This window comes from Pituophis catenifer, unplaced genomic scaffold (assembly GCF_029215685.1).
Source record: "Pituophis catenifer annectens isolate HBS135680 unplaced genomic scaffold, rPitCat1.0.hap2 SCAF_7, whole genome shotgun sequence".
NCBI classification, from domain to species: domain Eukaryota; kingdom Metazoa; phylum Chordata; class Lepidosauria; order Squamata; family Colubridae; genus Pituophis; species Pituophis catenifer.
Genome location: NW_027256887.1, coordinates 89,206,578 through 89,220,572, shown reverse-complemented (window position 1 = coordinate 89,220,572; position 13,995 = coordinate 89,206,578). Strand labels below are relative to the sequence as shown.

Genomic DNA, 13,995 nt, shown 5'->3' with positions numbered 1-13,995 from the left:
CTTCTAATTTGTATTTTAATAGGTACTTATAAATTTTGGTAATCATTTTCTCATCTGTACTTTGTAATATTTTATCCAATTCATTTGGTTCATTTTGGAATCCAAATTAAGCACAAGATTTTTCAAAATGGAGGGATTTCAGCACGCATTACACATTCATCAAAATGGCTGATGATCAGAACAGGTAGTCCTTGACTTACAACAGTTTGTTTAGTGACTTACGGCACTGAAACAAGGGACTTATGACCATTTTTCGCCATTGCAGCCTCCCCGCGGTCCCGTGATCAAAATTCAGACGCTTGCCATTGAACTCGTATTTATGACGGTCGCAGTGTCCCCGGAGGGAGGGGGGTCACGTGATCCCCTTTTTGTGACCTTCTGATGAACAAAGTCCACGGGGGAGCCAGATTCACTTAACAACTGTGTCACAAAAGGTCGTAAAATGGGGCAAAACTCGCTTAATGACTGTCTCACCTAGCAATGGAAATTTGGGGCTCAATTTTGGTCGTAAATCGAGGACTCCCTGCCTAGCTGAAGCCAGTGCGCATCATATTCCCAAAACATGAGAAGGTCCCTCCTTGGACAGGGGTCTCTTCCTTCCCCGGATGATTTAAAAATTGCTCAGGAACAGAGAATGTGGAATGATCTGCTGTGCATGATAGTAAGTCCTCGACTTACGACCGGTTGCTTGGCAACCATTCAAATTTATGACAGCCCCACAAAAGCTACTTATGACCCCGATTTGAAATGCCAACATTTATCCCCCTCTGCATTTCACAGGCCCAGGTTTTATGGCCCTTTGCAACGCCCTTCCATGAAAACGATAGTGGACCAACGTGTTTGCCGGAAAAGAGCATTTATTCCCGGCATCTGGCAAAAAAAAAAAAAAAATGCCCCAGGACAAACAGTGGATTCGCTTAACGACCACAAGGTTTGCTTTAAGGATGGCCATCAAAAAGAAAAAAGAAAAAAGAAAAAAGATGGTGCAATCGGGCACAGTCATGTGCCCCCCTCCGGGGCCCCCTGCTTTGCCATCGTCACAAATTATGGATTGGATTACGGTCGTAAGAAGAGGACTTCAATGCATCAATTGATCAGAATAGAGCAGGAAGGGACCTCGGAGGTCTTCTAGTCCAACTCTCTGCTTGAGCAGGAGGCCCTAGACCATTTCAGACATGAGGCTGTCCAGTGTCTTCTTTAAAAACCTCCAGGGATGGAGCACCCACAACGTCTGGTGGCAAGGAGTTCCACTGATTAATTGTTCTCACTGTTAGGAAGTTTCTCCATAATTCTAAATTGCTCAAGTTCTCATTGCTTTTCTTTGGCTGCTGAAAAGCGCCACCCACCCACCCACCCCTGACAACCTGTCCTTGGAGAGGAGGCGGGGGGTTGGACACCGGTTTCCACTTCTTGTGGCCGTGACCACAGAAAAAAAGCTGAATTGGCGCATGAACCCACAGAGATCTCAGCCAAAGAGCTGCATGTGCCGCACAATGCTTGCAACAGAGCGATCGTTTCCTTTTGACTCGCATCCGGCTGACTGGAGGATGGTTAGCTGAGTTTCCATCTCTCCTCTGCACCACAGTTGCAGAGCGAACAACCATTTAAGGAAGGGGTTACAAGCCCGAGAGTGGGGTGGGAATGGAAATTTTGCAGTATCCTTCCTCTGCCACGCCCACCAAGCCATACCACGCCCACCAAGCCACGCCCACAGAACCGGTAGTAAAAAAAATTGAATTTCACCACTGCCGGACAGCCACCTATCTGAAATGGTACAGGGTCTCCTGGTTGAGCAGGGGGTTGGACTAGAAGACCTCCAAGGTCCCTTCCAACTCTTGTTATTCTGTATTCTGAACACATCCAGATGTCTCCTTGGCCCTCACCTCTACACCAACAGCACCACCACAGACACCTGCAAGATGCCTTCAGATGGTCTTTGTACCATCATCTCCAAGCAATGCCACTCTGGATTCTACTTAAGCCCACCCACCCAGATTTTGGTCGAAAAGAATCAGCGGGGACAAGGTTGACCTCAGGACCCATAATGAGCTGCAACATCAGAGAGCCTGGTGCTTCTAGAGACCCAGAAAGTGGGAGACCTGTGAGTTCAAGTCTCAGCCCAGCCCACCTCGCAGGATTGTGTTACGGGGGGGGGGGGACAGAGAAAGAGGAAGGGGCAGGGGTGAAATGCTCCCAGTTTGGACTGGATCGCCTGATCCGGTAGCAATGGCAGTGGGTGGTTCGGAGAACCGGTAGCAAAAATCCCTGTGCCCTCCACCACCATGCCCAGCTGAGCTGCGTGATTTTCAGAGGCTTTTTTTTTTTTACTTTTAAAAGCATTTTTTCTACAACCTCTTCAGCCGAAAAAATGCTTTTAAAAGTTTTTTAAAAAGCCTCTGATGATCGCGCAGCTCAGCTGGGATGGTCAGAGGCTTTTAAAAGCATTTTTTCTACAACCTCAAAAAAATGCTTTTAAAAGCCTCTGACGATCCCAGCTGAGTTGCCTGATCGTCAGAGGCTTTTAAAAGCATTTTTTTTTGCAACCTCATCAGCCAAAGAGGTTGTAGAAAAAATGCTTTTAAAAATAAAAAAAGAAAAAAGTTGGTTACGCCCACCCAGTCACATTACCCCCCACCAAGCCACACCCACAGAACCGGTAGTAACAAATTTTAGATTTCACCCCTGGGATGGGGTGTTGGATCTGTTTGCCGCGCCTTGTGTTATTTTGTAAAAAAAAAAATTGAAAAAGTGGGATACAAGTAATTAAATAAACAAATAAAATAAACTGCCCACAAGGCCAGCCTCACAGCGCTGCAAGAAACTTCCTGCAGCTTTTAAAGAATTTGAAAGCATTTGCAAAAACTATGCAGCCAGGAAACGCTGCTGAAAAAAAATCAGAGGCCCCGACTTCCGCCAGACGTCCCTCCCTGCCCTCTCCCAGCCCTTGCGGTGGTCCCTTTTCTGGGACACACACAGACACCCCCTGGCCTCCCCGTCTCAAAGGGGTCCTTTGTTCCTCCACTTTGCTCCAGATGCTGCCCTGTGGAAGCCCAGAAGGCCATCGGTGGGCACAAGGCAATGTGGGCAGCAATGCAGCTGCTGGGTCTCCACCTTTGCAGACACACCACAGATTTCCACATCTGGGGAAAGGGAGAGAAAAGAGAGAGAGAGAGAGGGAGGGAGGGAGGGAGAGAGAGAGAGAGAGAGAGAGAGAGTAAGAAAGAAAGAAAGAAAGAAAGAAAGAAAGAGAGAGAGAGAGAGAAGGAAAGAAAGAGAGAGAGAGAGAAAGAAGGAAAGAAAGAAAGAGAGAGAGAGAGAGGAAAGAAAGAGAGAGAGAAAGAAAGAAAGAGAGAGAGACAGAGAGAGAGAAAGAAGAAAAGAAAGAAAGAAAGAAAGGAAGGAAGGAAGGAAGGAAGGAAGGAAGGAAGGAAGGAAGAAAGAAAGAAAGAAAGAAAGAAAGAAAGAAAGAAAGAAAGAAAGAAAGAAAGAAGGAAGGAAGGAAGAAAGAAAGAAAGAAAGAAAGAAAGAAAGAAAGAAAGAAAGAAAGAAAGAAAGAAAGAAAGAAAGAAAGAAAGAAAGAAAGAAAGAAAGAGGAAGGGAAGGCAGGCAGGCAGGAATGAAGGAAACAAGCAAGCTCCCTCTGGAGATCAGAAGCCCAAGAGCCAAGGGAAGGGGCCCCTCTCAGTCCCTTTGGCCCCCTGCATTCAATCAACCCATGGAACAGAAATTGCCTTCAGAAGTTGTGGGAGCTTCATCCCTGGAAGCTTTTGAGAAGAGACCGGACTGCCACCTGTCAGAAATGGTGCTTGGGTAGGGGGTTGGACTAGATGACCTACAAGGTCCCTTCCGTTAACTTTTGTTAATCTGCTCCCCCGTGGCTGCCTCTTCCCACTGCTCAAGAGGGCTCAAATTGCTGCTCCTTCTTGCCAGGTCGAAGCAACCCTCCCCGGATCCCACCAGCTCCAGAGATGGACGGGGCCACCGGGCGCCTTGGAGCAAGCAAGGTTGACTTTACATCCCCATCCACAGCCCACCCACGAGCGCCCAGCAGCCCCCCCCCCATGCGCTGCGCATTGAAGCCTCCATACCTTGCCCCACAGCCTCAGTTCCACCTCTGGCAGCGTCTCTGCTCGGCTTCCTCTCCCTTCCCCCAGCTTGGTTTCACTTGCAAACCTTAAGTTCCTGTTTGACGTTCACCAAAGCAGGAAGGTTTTGCTTCTTCCTGGGCCCGTCTCAGCAGAAGAAGACCAATGGCCTGGCTTTGGGGAGTGGGTGGGGGGGACTCAGCCCTCCTCTGCCCAACCAGCCCAGGGGTCTAAATCTGAGCCCACGCCAGGCATGTGGGGAGAGGTGGAAATCGCTAAACGTTCCCAAAGAGGTGACACGACAGGAAGGTTGTAATATCTGAAGGTCTGCTGCAAAGAAGCCAAATATTCAGAACTGACACCATTGGAAGGGACCTTGTAGGTCATCTAGTCCAACCCTCTGCCCAAGCAGGAAACCTTACACCATTTCTGACATATGGGGAGTCCGGTTCCCAAAATTGGAAACATGGTCTTGAGCAAGAGTGAAATCCAGCAGGTTCTGGAGAACTGGTAGCGGAAATTTTGAGTAGTTCGGAGAACCGGCAAATACCACCTCTGGCTGGCCCCAGAATGGGGTGGGAATGAAGATTTTGCAATATCCTTCCCTCAGGAGTGGGGAGGGAATGGTTTTTTTTTTTTTAATTTGATTTATATGCCGGCCTCCTCCGGAGACTTAGGGCAGCTTACAATAGCCTTCATACTTTTGTATATTTTATACAAAGTCAGCTTATCGCCGCCACAATCCGGGTCCTCATTTCTCCTTAGAAAGGATGGAAGGCTGAGTCGACCTTGAGCCTGGTGAGATTCGAACTTGCAGTAATTGCAGACAGCTGGTGTTAATCACAATGCTTTTAGTCTGTTGAGCTACCAGGCCCTTTTGCAGTATCCTTCCCCTGCCATGCCCATCAAGTCACATGGCACGCCCAAGCCATGCCCACAGAACCAGTAGTAAAAAAAAATTGGATTTCACCACTGGTCTTGAGGGACTTCTATTCAAGTAGGAGAGCCTGCCGCATTTCAGATAAATGAGGGGGTCAGATTCTCCAAAGCACCAGAAGGAACAGGTGGAAACTCATCAAGGAGAGAAGCAACCTGGAATGAAGGAGAAATTTCCCGATAATGACAACCATTGGAACGGCTTGCTTTCAGAGGCTTTGGGTGCTCCATCCCCAGGTTTCCAAGAAGAGATTGGACAGCCATTTATCTGAAGTGGTGTAGGGTTTCCTGCCTGAGCAAGACAGGAAGGTTGGACTAGAAGACCTCCAAGGTCCCTTCCGTTATTCCTCTGCCATTACAGCAAGACATTCTGCCGCCCGAGGATCTCCGATGTGGGGCAAATGGTTTGGCTTCCAAGATCAGTTGCTTAGAAGCATGAAGTGGACACTTTGATGGTGTTTGATGGTGTTCATGCAGGGGTGAAGTTCTCCCGGTTCGGACCGGTTCGGAACGGATTACCCAATCCGGTAGCGATGGTGGCGGGTGGTTCGGAGAACCGGTAGCAAAAATCCCTGTGCCCCCACCACCACCCCCCCACACACACACCATGCTCAGCTGAGCCGCGGGATCATCAGAGGCTTTTTTTTTCTTTTAAAAGCATTTTTTCTACAACCTCTTCCGACGAAAAAATGCTTTTAAGTTTTTTAAAAAGCCTCTGATGATCCCGCGGCTCAGCTGGGATCCTCAGAGGCTTTTCAAAGCATTTTTTTCTGCAACCTCTTGGCCGAAGAGGTGGTAAAAAAAATGGCTTGAAGAGTCTCTGACGATCCCAGCTGAGACGATCCCGGATCGGCAGAGAGGCTTTTCAAAGCATTTTTTTAAAAGCCTCTCTGACAATCCCAGCTGAGTTGCCTGATTGTCAGAGGCTTTTCAAAGCATTAGAAAAAATGCTTTGAAAAGTTTAAAAAAAAAAAAAAAGTTGGCCACGCCCACCCAGTCACATTACCCCCCCACACACACCAAGTCATGCCCACAGAACCGGTAGTAACACATTTTACATTTCACCCGTGTTCGTGTGTCTTGTATATAGGAATGAAGCAGAAACCAGAGTCGCTCAAATAATGAGGTGGAATGGCATGTGCATTTATTGAATAAATAGGAAGTGCACTCTGTACATGTTCAGAAGCAAACAAGAGGCAATGGTTCAACCAGGCACGATGCAAAAATAAAATAAATTTAGGAAGCACCTCAAGGAACGTCAAAGCATCTTCCTCTTACAATGTGCTTCTTCATAGCCAACGTGCTTACCTGTCTAGGGCTTGCCTGCAGGTGCTACCTGTCCCACAGGTGAAAAAGTTGTTCCCCCCCCCCCAAGCAAAGCCAACTCATTCCCAACATTGCTTCAGGCCACCCAAAATCCTTTTTTTAAAAAAGACTTACCTTTAGATCGGAGGTGCCCGTGCTTGGCCCCTTTAAGACCTGTGGACTTCAACTCCCAGAATTCCCCAGATGGGGAATTCTGGGAGTTGAAGTCCACAGGTCTTAAAGGGGCCAAGCTTGACGCCCAACCCTGCTTTAAATGTTTCTCAGCTTGTATTTTTTTCAAGGCTTTTGCCCAGGGAATCAAAGTTTGAGGAATTGTGGCGCAGACGCCTTCCCAATTAACGATACCACGTTGGGTTTTGCAGCGGTTCAAGAGGGACCTCATTATGTCCCCATAATTGCGTACGGCGAGACTTCAAAGCAAGCTCATTAATTAATTCTGCTCCATATCCAGATGCCCCAGTGGAGGTGTGACATTCTGAGGCCCAGGGGTAGAGATCTGGGGATTTGCCCTCAAACGCAACAATTTTAAGGTGTGTGGACTTCAACTCCCAGAATTCCCCAGCCAGCATTTACTAGTCGTAGTCCTCGAGTGGTATGGTGGCCTAGAGGTGGAGCTCTCGCCTCACCATCAGGAGTTCGATCCTAGACAAGGCAGGTATTTCTCTCTGGGCACAATGAGAATATATCTGCTGAACAAAATTCCGCATTGGCGACAGGAAAGGCATCCGGCCAGTAAAACACTCAGCTCTATTCAGTTGCCCAGACTCCACCCTATAAGGGATTCTGGGGTTGTTAAAAGGAGATGATTTACTAGTCGTAGTCCTCGACATATGGCAGTCGTTAAGTGAGTCACGGCCAATTGATGACCTTTTTGGAAGCAGACACCTCCCCCGTCAACTCCGGAGCTCCCGATTACCTTTGAACAGAATGCTACTCGCACTCAAGACTCTCAGAAAAATAAACATCTTTATTGCACAACAAAGGGGTGGCAGAGAACCAGAAGGCCGGGTGGAGGGGATAAAGGCACCCCCAGACCACGGGGAGGGGACCCCCATTAAGTGCCAATCGAGGTCCGAAAAGCAGATCCTGGGCCAGACCAGGAGAGGCCTTTTCTTCTTCTCGAGTGGCCAGAAAGGGAACCCCCTGACCCATAACCCACAACCCTTCCCCTTCAAGCCAAGGAAGTGGCTTCCTCCTCTGGGATCTGCTGGACAACCTTCCATTAACTGACCGCCAGAGGTCTGGAGATTGGACGGCCAGGGCCTCCAACCTTGTGAGAACCTAGCTGCAGGACCCCCGACAGACCCTTCCTCCTTCTTGACTCTCCGGAACAGGACAGGAGTCCCCAACCCCCAGGCTACAGCCCACTACCGGACCTTGAGCCCTTTGGAACCGGGTTCAAATGGCAGGCGAGCGTCTGCATGCATGCATGCATTCCCACTTGTGTCAGCAGCGAGCACAGGTGCACAACACTCCGTTTGTGCGAGAAGTGAGCAAGCATGGGCGCAGGGTTGCTCACCGCTCGCACAAATGGAGATGCGTGCACACATATGCGCTTTCCTACCACTTGCACGGATCCATCCCCTCTCCCCTGGGCCGGTCCCCAAATCCAGCAAGATTGGGGAACTCTTTGTCTTGAGGGCAATATTTCCAGCCCCGGGGGCTAAAAGGGCGCCCCCCCCCCAAAAAAACGGTGTAGAAAGAGAGAACTGATGTTTAACGTGAGTTAGAAGTCTACCTGTCAGTCAAGTCCCAAAAGAGCAGAAATCTGATCTTCTGCAGGAGTCCCACTTTAACTGATTATGATTAGTGCCACCAAAAGTATGGGAGGCGGGCACCTTCGTGGCTCCGCCCTTTCCCCCACCCCAAATCAACGGTGATGCCAACCCCGATTCGGCCGGCATTCGAGGCCCAGAAAGGCCTGGTGCTTCCCTGGAAGGAGCCGCACAAACCCTGCATCGCCAATGGCTAAGAAAGGCCATCGCCTGCTTTAACTAGCCAGGATTGCGTTCGACCTCTGGCAGCCTTGACGACGCCACGGGTGAGCCGGGAGCCTCCCCGTGTCCACACCAGCAGGGTCCCCCAGGTGTCGAGGTCCGTGGTTCATCCGAGTTCTCGTACCCCGGTCTTCTCACAGGCGGCCCACGGCGTGGAGGAAAAGCAAGACATGGATCCCGAAGAGGTAGACGGTGGCCAGCAGGGAGAAGAGCCTCCGGGGGCAGAAGACGGAGCGCAGGGCACGCTGCAGCCCCCTGGGCCCTCGAGCCTGTGGGGGGGAGGAGGAATTAGGGAAGGTGGGCATTTCGACCCCAGAGCCCCAGCCCAGCGGACACCAAGAGAAGTGGAAAGGGACGATGAGGGACGCTGTCCGACTGGAGGGACAGTCCACGGCAGAAAGGGGAAGTTGGACTTTCCGCTCTGTTTGTGAGTGAAAGGAAGAGTGAAAGTTCATGATAAGCCCTTATTTCTGGGATCCCCGGGCTGGGGAAGGGAGGGAGGGAGGGAGGGGGGAAGGAAGGAAGGAAGGAAGGAAGGAAGGAAGGAGATGGGAATAAGAGGGAGGGAGGAAGGAAGGAAGGAAGGAGTGTAGGGGAGGAAAGGAAGGGAGAAAGGAGAGAGGAAAGACTAAAATGAGGTGCCTTCTAAATAGGCATCACAGGGACCCTCAACAGTGGGCTGAGGGGTCCCGGTGCCCCTCTTACCTTGCTGAAGGAGCTCTCTGCAGACCCCAGCAGCAGGGCGTGTTCAGAGCTGGGAGGCATGGCAATGCTGGTCTCCAGAGACTGCGCATACTCCTCGGACTCCCACCTGGGTGGCAAGAGGCCTAGATATCAGGGTCCTGTCCCTGAGGCCACCCATGGCCCCTGGCCTCCCCCACCTGCTGCTCCCCGGAGACCTGAATACCCCTCCCCAGAGACCCAAAGTACCCCTTCCCTTGAGCCGCAGCTGGCTGGGGAGCGAGCGCTGCAGCCCGACCTTCCCTGAGCCCTGCGGAGGAGCCAGGAGACATCTCTGAAGGCCTCTGAAGGCCCCGTGAACCAGGCTGCCTCCTTCCACCTGGGAGTCCCCCTCCTCCCTCTCACTGATCAGCCTCGGAAACGCCCCCCTCGGGGCCAAGCCCACCAGGGCGCTGAGACGGGAAACCCTCCCAGGGGTCTGCAGGGCTGGGAAAGGGACCACGACAAGATGGGTCCGTCCATCAACTGAGTCAACGGATTTAACCCGCCCGCTTGGCCGAGGGTTGCCAGAGGAGAGGGGAGAGCCCTTCAGACAGGTTCCCCGGAATAGCCAGGAGGGAGGGAGGGAGGGAGGGGGCCAGCCCTGCCCCAGCACCTGCGCATCTGCTCCTGGGCTGCAGAGCAAGCCTCCTCAGCGGCCAGGCGCCTCTCCTGCTCCTCCTGCAGCAGCTGCTGAAGCTGAGTCAGGCCCTGCCTGGCGAGGCTTTGCTGGTGCTTGGCCTCCGAGAGCCTGGGAATGGAAGGAGAATCCCCGTGAGAGAGAGAGATGGGAGTGGGGAGGGAAGGGGAAGCAGCCCCCAGGACGGACCCTGACTCTTCAAAGAGAGGCAGACCGGGCCCGGATGTCCCTGGGATCAGAGGCAGAAAGGAAGAGACTCTCCTGTTGGGGAGCTGCCAGCCAGGCTGGAAGGAGGAGTCAAGCAGGGAAGTAGCCTTGAATCCTTGAGTAGCTGCAAGAGGCATAAGACTGAAGCCACCCCCAACCTATCGCCCATGAAGCTTTATTTGGTGGTTCCCAGGGGAAGGCAAGAAGTCCGGGGAGATTCTTGTAAATACAGGCACTCCTTGACTTACGACCACAACTTGGGCCCAACATTTCTATCGTTAAGTGAGGCAGGCGTTAAGTGAATTCTGCCCCATTTTACGACCTTTCTCGCCACATTTGTTAAGCGAATCACACTTCATTTGCTAATTTAGTCACAGGGCTGGATCCGTTGACTTTGCTGGTCAGAAGGTCACGAAAGGGGGTCACGTAACCCCGGGCACGCTGCGACCGTCATAAATACGAGTCAGTTGCTAAACCCCTGAATTTTGATCGTGGGGCCCTGGGGATGCTACTAGAGGGGCATGAAAAACGACCGTAAGTCCCTTTTTTCAGTGACGTCGTCACTTTCAAACGGTCACTGAAAGAACTGTTATAAGTGGAGGACTGCCTGGATAGGCTGAGGCCAATAAAGCTGCTTGCGTTGGCTATTAGTGGGCGGCCCCGATTCCTTGAACCCGATACCTCCGTTGGGGGTCAGGCCTGGGGGGCTGGAACTGAGACTCCCGAGGTCGGTGGAAAATTGGGGCGAAGGGGATCAGGTGGCCCAGGAACCCCCAAGTTATTTTGCTCGCCCGCCACACTCACTGCGCCTGAAGTTCCTGCAGCTCCCGTGCGTTGGTCTCGTCTTTTTCCTGGGGGGCTCCGGGGGCGGCATCGGTCAGGAGGGGTCCCTAGGGTAGAAACCTGGCGTGAAGATGGGGCTCCCTCTGCCTTTGCCGTCTGACCGTGTTGAGCACAAACTCGACTGACGGAGGCCCCGGCTTACGCCAGGCAACCTGTGCCGCATGGAAACCAGATGCGCTCACCACACGGGGCAGAAAATGAGGACGACCCCTTCCCCATGCGCAAAGCAGCTGGTCTCTCTCGCTTGGAGGGACAGGGGTGGCAGGAGCAGAGGCCTGGATCCTAGAGTCTGCCTCCCCACTCTGCCCCTCCTGACCCGAGTGGAACACGGTTGGGCCATGAGATGGGGGAGCCCAAACCCCCTTCCCTAGCCTTACCACGGTCTTCCCCGGCCCCTGCCATTCCTGCAGCTGCTTTTCAAGTGCCGCACAACGGGACAGAGCCTCGTTGTGTTGCTGGCGGCTCTCGCGGAGGCTGCGGCTGCTCCCCCGGAGTTGGAGAGCGAGTGTGTTCTTCTCTTCGAAGACCTGCGAGAGCTGGAGAGATGAGCGACAGCATGAGGCTGGGGGAGGGGGGGGTCTTCTCAGAGTCCCCCCACCCACCCAACGGGAAGCCAGCATAACACATCAATGGAGGCCTGAAGGTAGCTAGCTGGATTGACAGATGTTTGAGATGATATTGGCTGCGTTGGGTCTGGGTTTAGTGCGAACCCCCCAATCGATGGAGGGCCTCAGCAAACTATGGCTAAAAGAAGCCAGGATTTAAGAGAAGGAGTCTCAAAGTTGGCAACTTGAAGAACTGTGGACTTCCAACTCATTCATAGCTGGCTGGGGAATTCTGGGAGTTGGAGTTCACCAGTTGTGATGACCCGGGGCACAGCACAGAGGCAACAAAGGCATCTGACAGTTCAAACCGCCCCTTTATTGCTCCAAATTTCTCTCTCTCTCTCTCTCTCCCTCTCTCTCTCTCTCTCTCTCTCTCACACACACACACACACACACCACACCTCCAGTAGCCTCTAGCTGCAAGTAGTCCAGTCCAATGCTGTGAGCACCACAGCTGCAAAGCAAGAAATCCAGCAGGGCAAGTTGAGGAGTCCATGAAACAAAGTAACAAGGCAATTAATCCAGAAATCCGGAAAGAATGCAAGGAATCCAGGAAAGTTCAAATGCCCCTCCCCACAGCATCTCCTTAGGTCTCAGTCCCCAGGTGTGCCTTCTGAAGAGGGGCGGGGCACTCTTCTCCCGAGTAGTCGGGTCAGCCTGCGCTGTTCCCGCCTTCTCTCCTCTCTCCATGCTCGAGGATCAGGAGTGGGCGGTCCTTGCTCATTGCCTGAGGTCTGTCTCTCAGGTTCACTGCTTAGCCTCTCTTGGTCATCCTTCCCCCCCCCCCGCCTTCCTCCCTGCCTACAAGCCATCTCAATCCTGAAAGGCCCAGGCCTGACTGGCCCTGCTCCTCCCCATTTTCCTCCCAAGCCAACTTGATCTCCGTCGGCTCCAGTTCCAGCTCGTCTTCCTCCGCAGATTCAGGTTGCGACGGGGGCATGACACAAGTCTTCAGGTTGCCAAGTTTGGAGACTCAGAGCACAATGCAAGCCCAACATCCAGAGGGTTGAACCACTACGAGAGGTTGGACTGGAGATAGCCAGCTTCCCAGGAAGGACACCCTCTCCCCACAGTTAACCCCCTGGAAAAGATCTCCCTGCCCAAGAGAAGGACGCCCCCAGGTCTCTGCCCCACCTTGCTGTTCAGCTGCTGGATGCGTAGCTCCTTCTGATGAAGGTGCTTCAAGCTGTTCCCAAGCTGGACCTGGAGGTCCTCCATGGATGCCATCTGGCCAGATGTGTCTCTGTCGGAGCTAGTCATCCCCGAAGACCCCTGTGGAAAGGCCCAGTCAGCTGTTGCCCACATTTTGCCCAACAAGATCCTCCCACCATCCATTCTGGCTTCAGACGGTTCATAGGTGGCTTCCAAACCTTCCAAGACACACAGAATGATGGGAGTTGTGGTCCAGAGGCCAAATGTGAGACAGACGCTAAGAGCACATATAAAATTGTGCGGTTGTGAGGGTTTTTTTGAGGAAGGGCCGTAAGAGTGTGCTAAAGCCATTTGCTGGTTTGGATTTTATGTGATATTAAGTCAGCCCATCCTCTGTGGTGTGACATCCACCAAAATACGGTTAAAAAAAGAAATATAAACTTTAGCATCCAAGATAAATACAAGTATTATAATCTTGCAAAATGTGTTCTTGAGATAAATGGGGAGGGAAAAAAAAGAGATGAACACAAATTTAATGTAAGGTCAACTGTTACCGATAATATTCTACACTAACTAGCAGCAGGATCAGGGGAAGGAAATATCAGAAACCTGGCAAATGCTACAGGATAAAAATATAAGGAATCCATGAGGGAGATCTTGCAGGTAGAAGACCTTGACTGACCAGTTAACCACCTGACTGCCACCGGAGGGCCAGGCCAGCTTCAAGAGAGGAGAGCAGGGCCTTCAAAAGCTCGGCCACGGAGCAACCTCACCACTCAGTTAGTGCAGAAGAAGCGGCTTCCGTTTTCTCATTAGCTTAGCCCCACTTAGTTTAATGTTTAATGCATGCATTTTTTAACGTTTTGTATTGCCCTTTTTAGCCTGCTGTAAGCTGCCTCCAGTCACTGAGGGAGAGAGATGGGCGGCGTGTAAATTTACAAAATAAAATAAACAATAATGTACAATGAAATAAAAAGAAAATAAATAAAAAATAAAATAAAAAAGAAATGAAAATAAAAATTATATAAAATGATACAATAAAATGAAATGAAATAAATGAAATGAAATGAATAAATAAAATGAAATGATACAATAAAATAAAAATAATAAAATAAAATAATAAAACATGAAATGAAATGAAATTGAAATAAATATGATATATTAAAAAATAGGATGGAATAAAAATTAAAATAAAATAATAATAAAATAAAATAAAATAAATAAAATAAAATAATAAATAAAATAAAAATAAAAAATAAAAAAATTAAATTAAATTAAATTAAAGTAAAGTAAAGTAAAATAAAATAAAAAATAAAAAAGGAAATGAAATGAAAATAAAATATAAAATATAAAATATAAAATAAAATAATAAAATAAAATAAAATAATAAAATAAAATAAAATAAAATAATAAAATAAAATAAAATAAAATAAAATAAAATAAAATAAAATAAAATAAAATAAAATAAAATAATAAAATAAAAT

The 13,995-nt window shown here is 50.0% G+C and overlaps 1 protein-coding gene across 2 annotated transcripts in view; it reads right to left on the bottom strand.

The window, feature by feature from the left end:
* The window catches only part of GOLGB1 (golgin B1), a 54,113-nt gene that overhangs the window by 19,172 nt on the left and 20,946 nt on the right, over positions 1-13,995 (bottom strand). Inside the window, exons 11-16 of one of the 2 annotated variants that reach the window (XM_070947249.1) lie at positions 12,494-12,631; positions 11,132-11,290; positions 10,716-10,801; positions 9,681-9,815; positions 9,050-9,155; positions 7,295-8,613 (exon numbers count right to left, since the gene is read on the bottom strand). In XM_070947249.1, the coding sequence (XP_070803350.1) occupies positions 8,479-8,613; positions 9,050-9,155; positions 9,681-9,815; positions 10,716-10,801; positions 11,132-11,290; positions 12,494-12,631 (759 nt within the window). In that variant the 3' untranslated portion in view covers positions 7,295-8,478. Of the gene's footprint in view, positions 1-7,294; positions 8,614-9,049; positions 9,156-9,680; positions 9,816-10,715; positions 10,802-11,131; positions 11,291-12,493; positions 12,632-13,995 lie in introns of those variants that run through there. The other variant, XM_070947250.1, reaches the window with a different exon arrangement.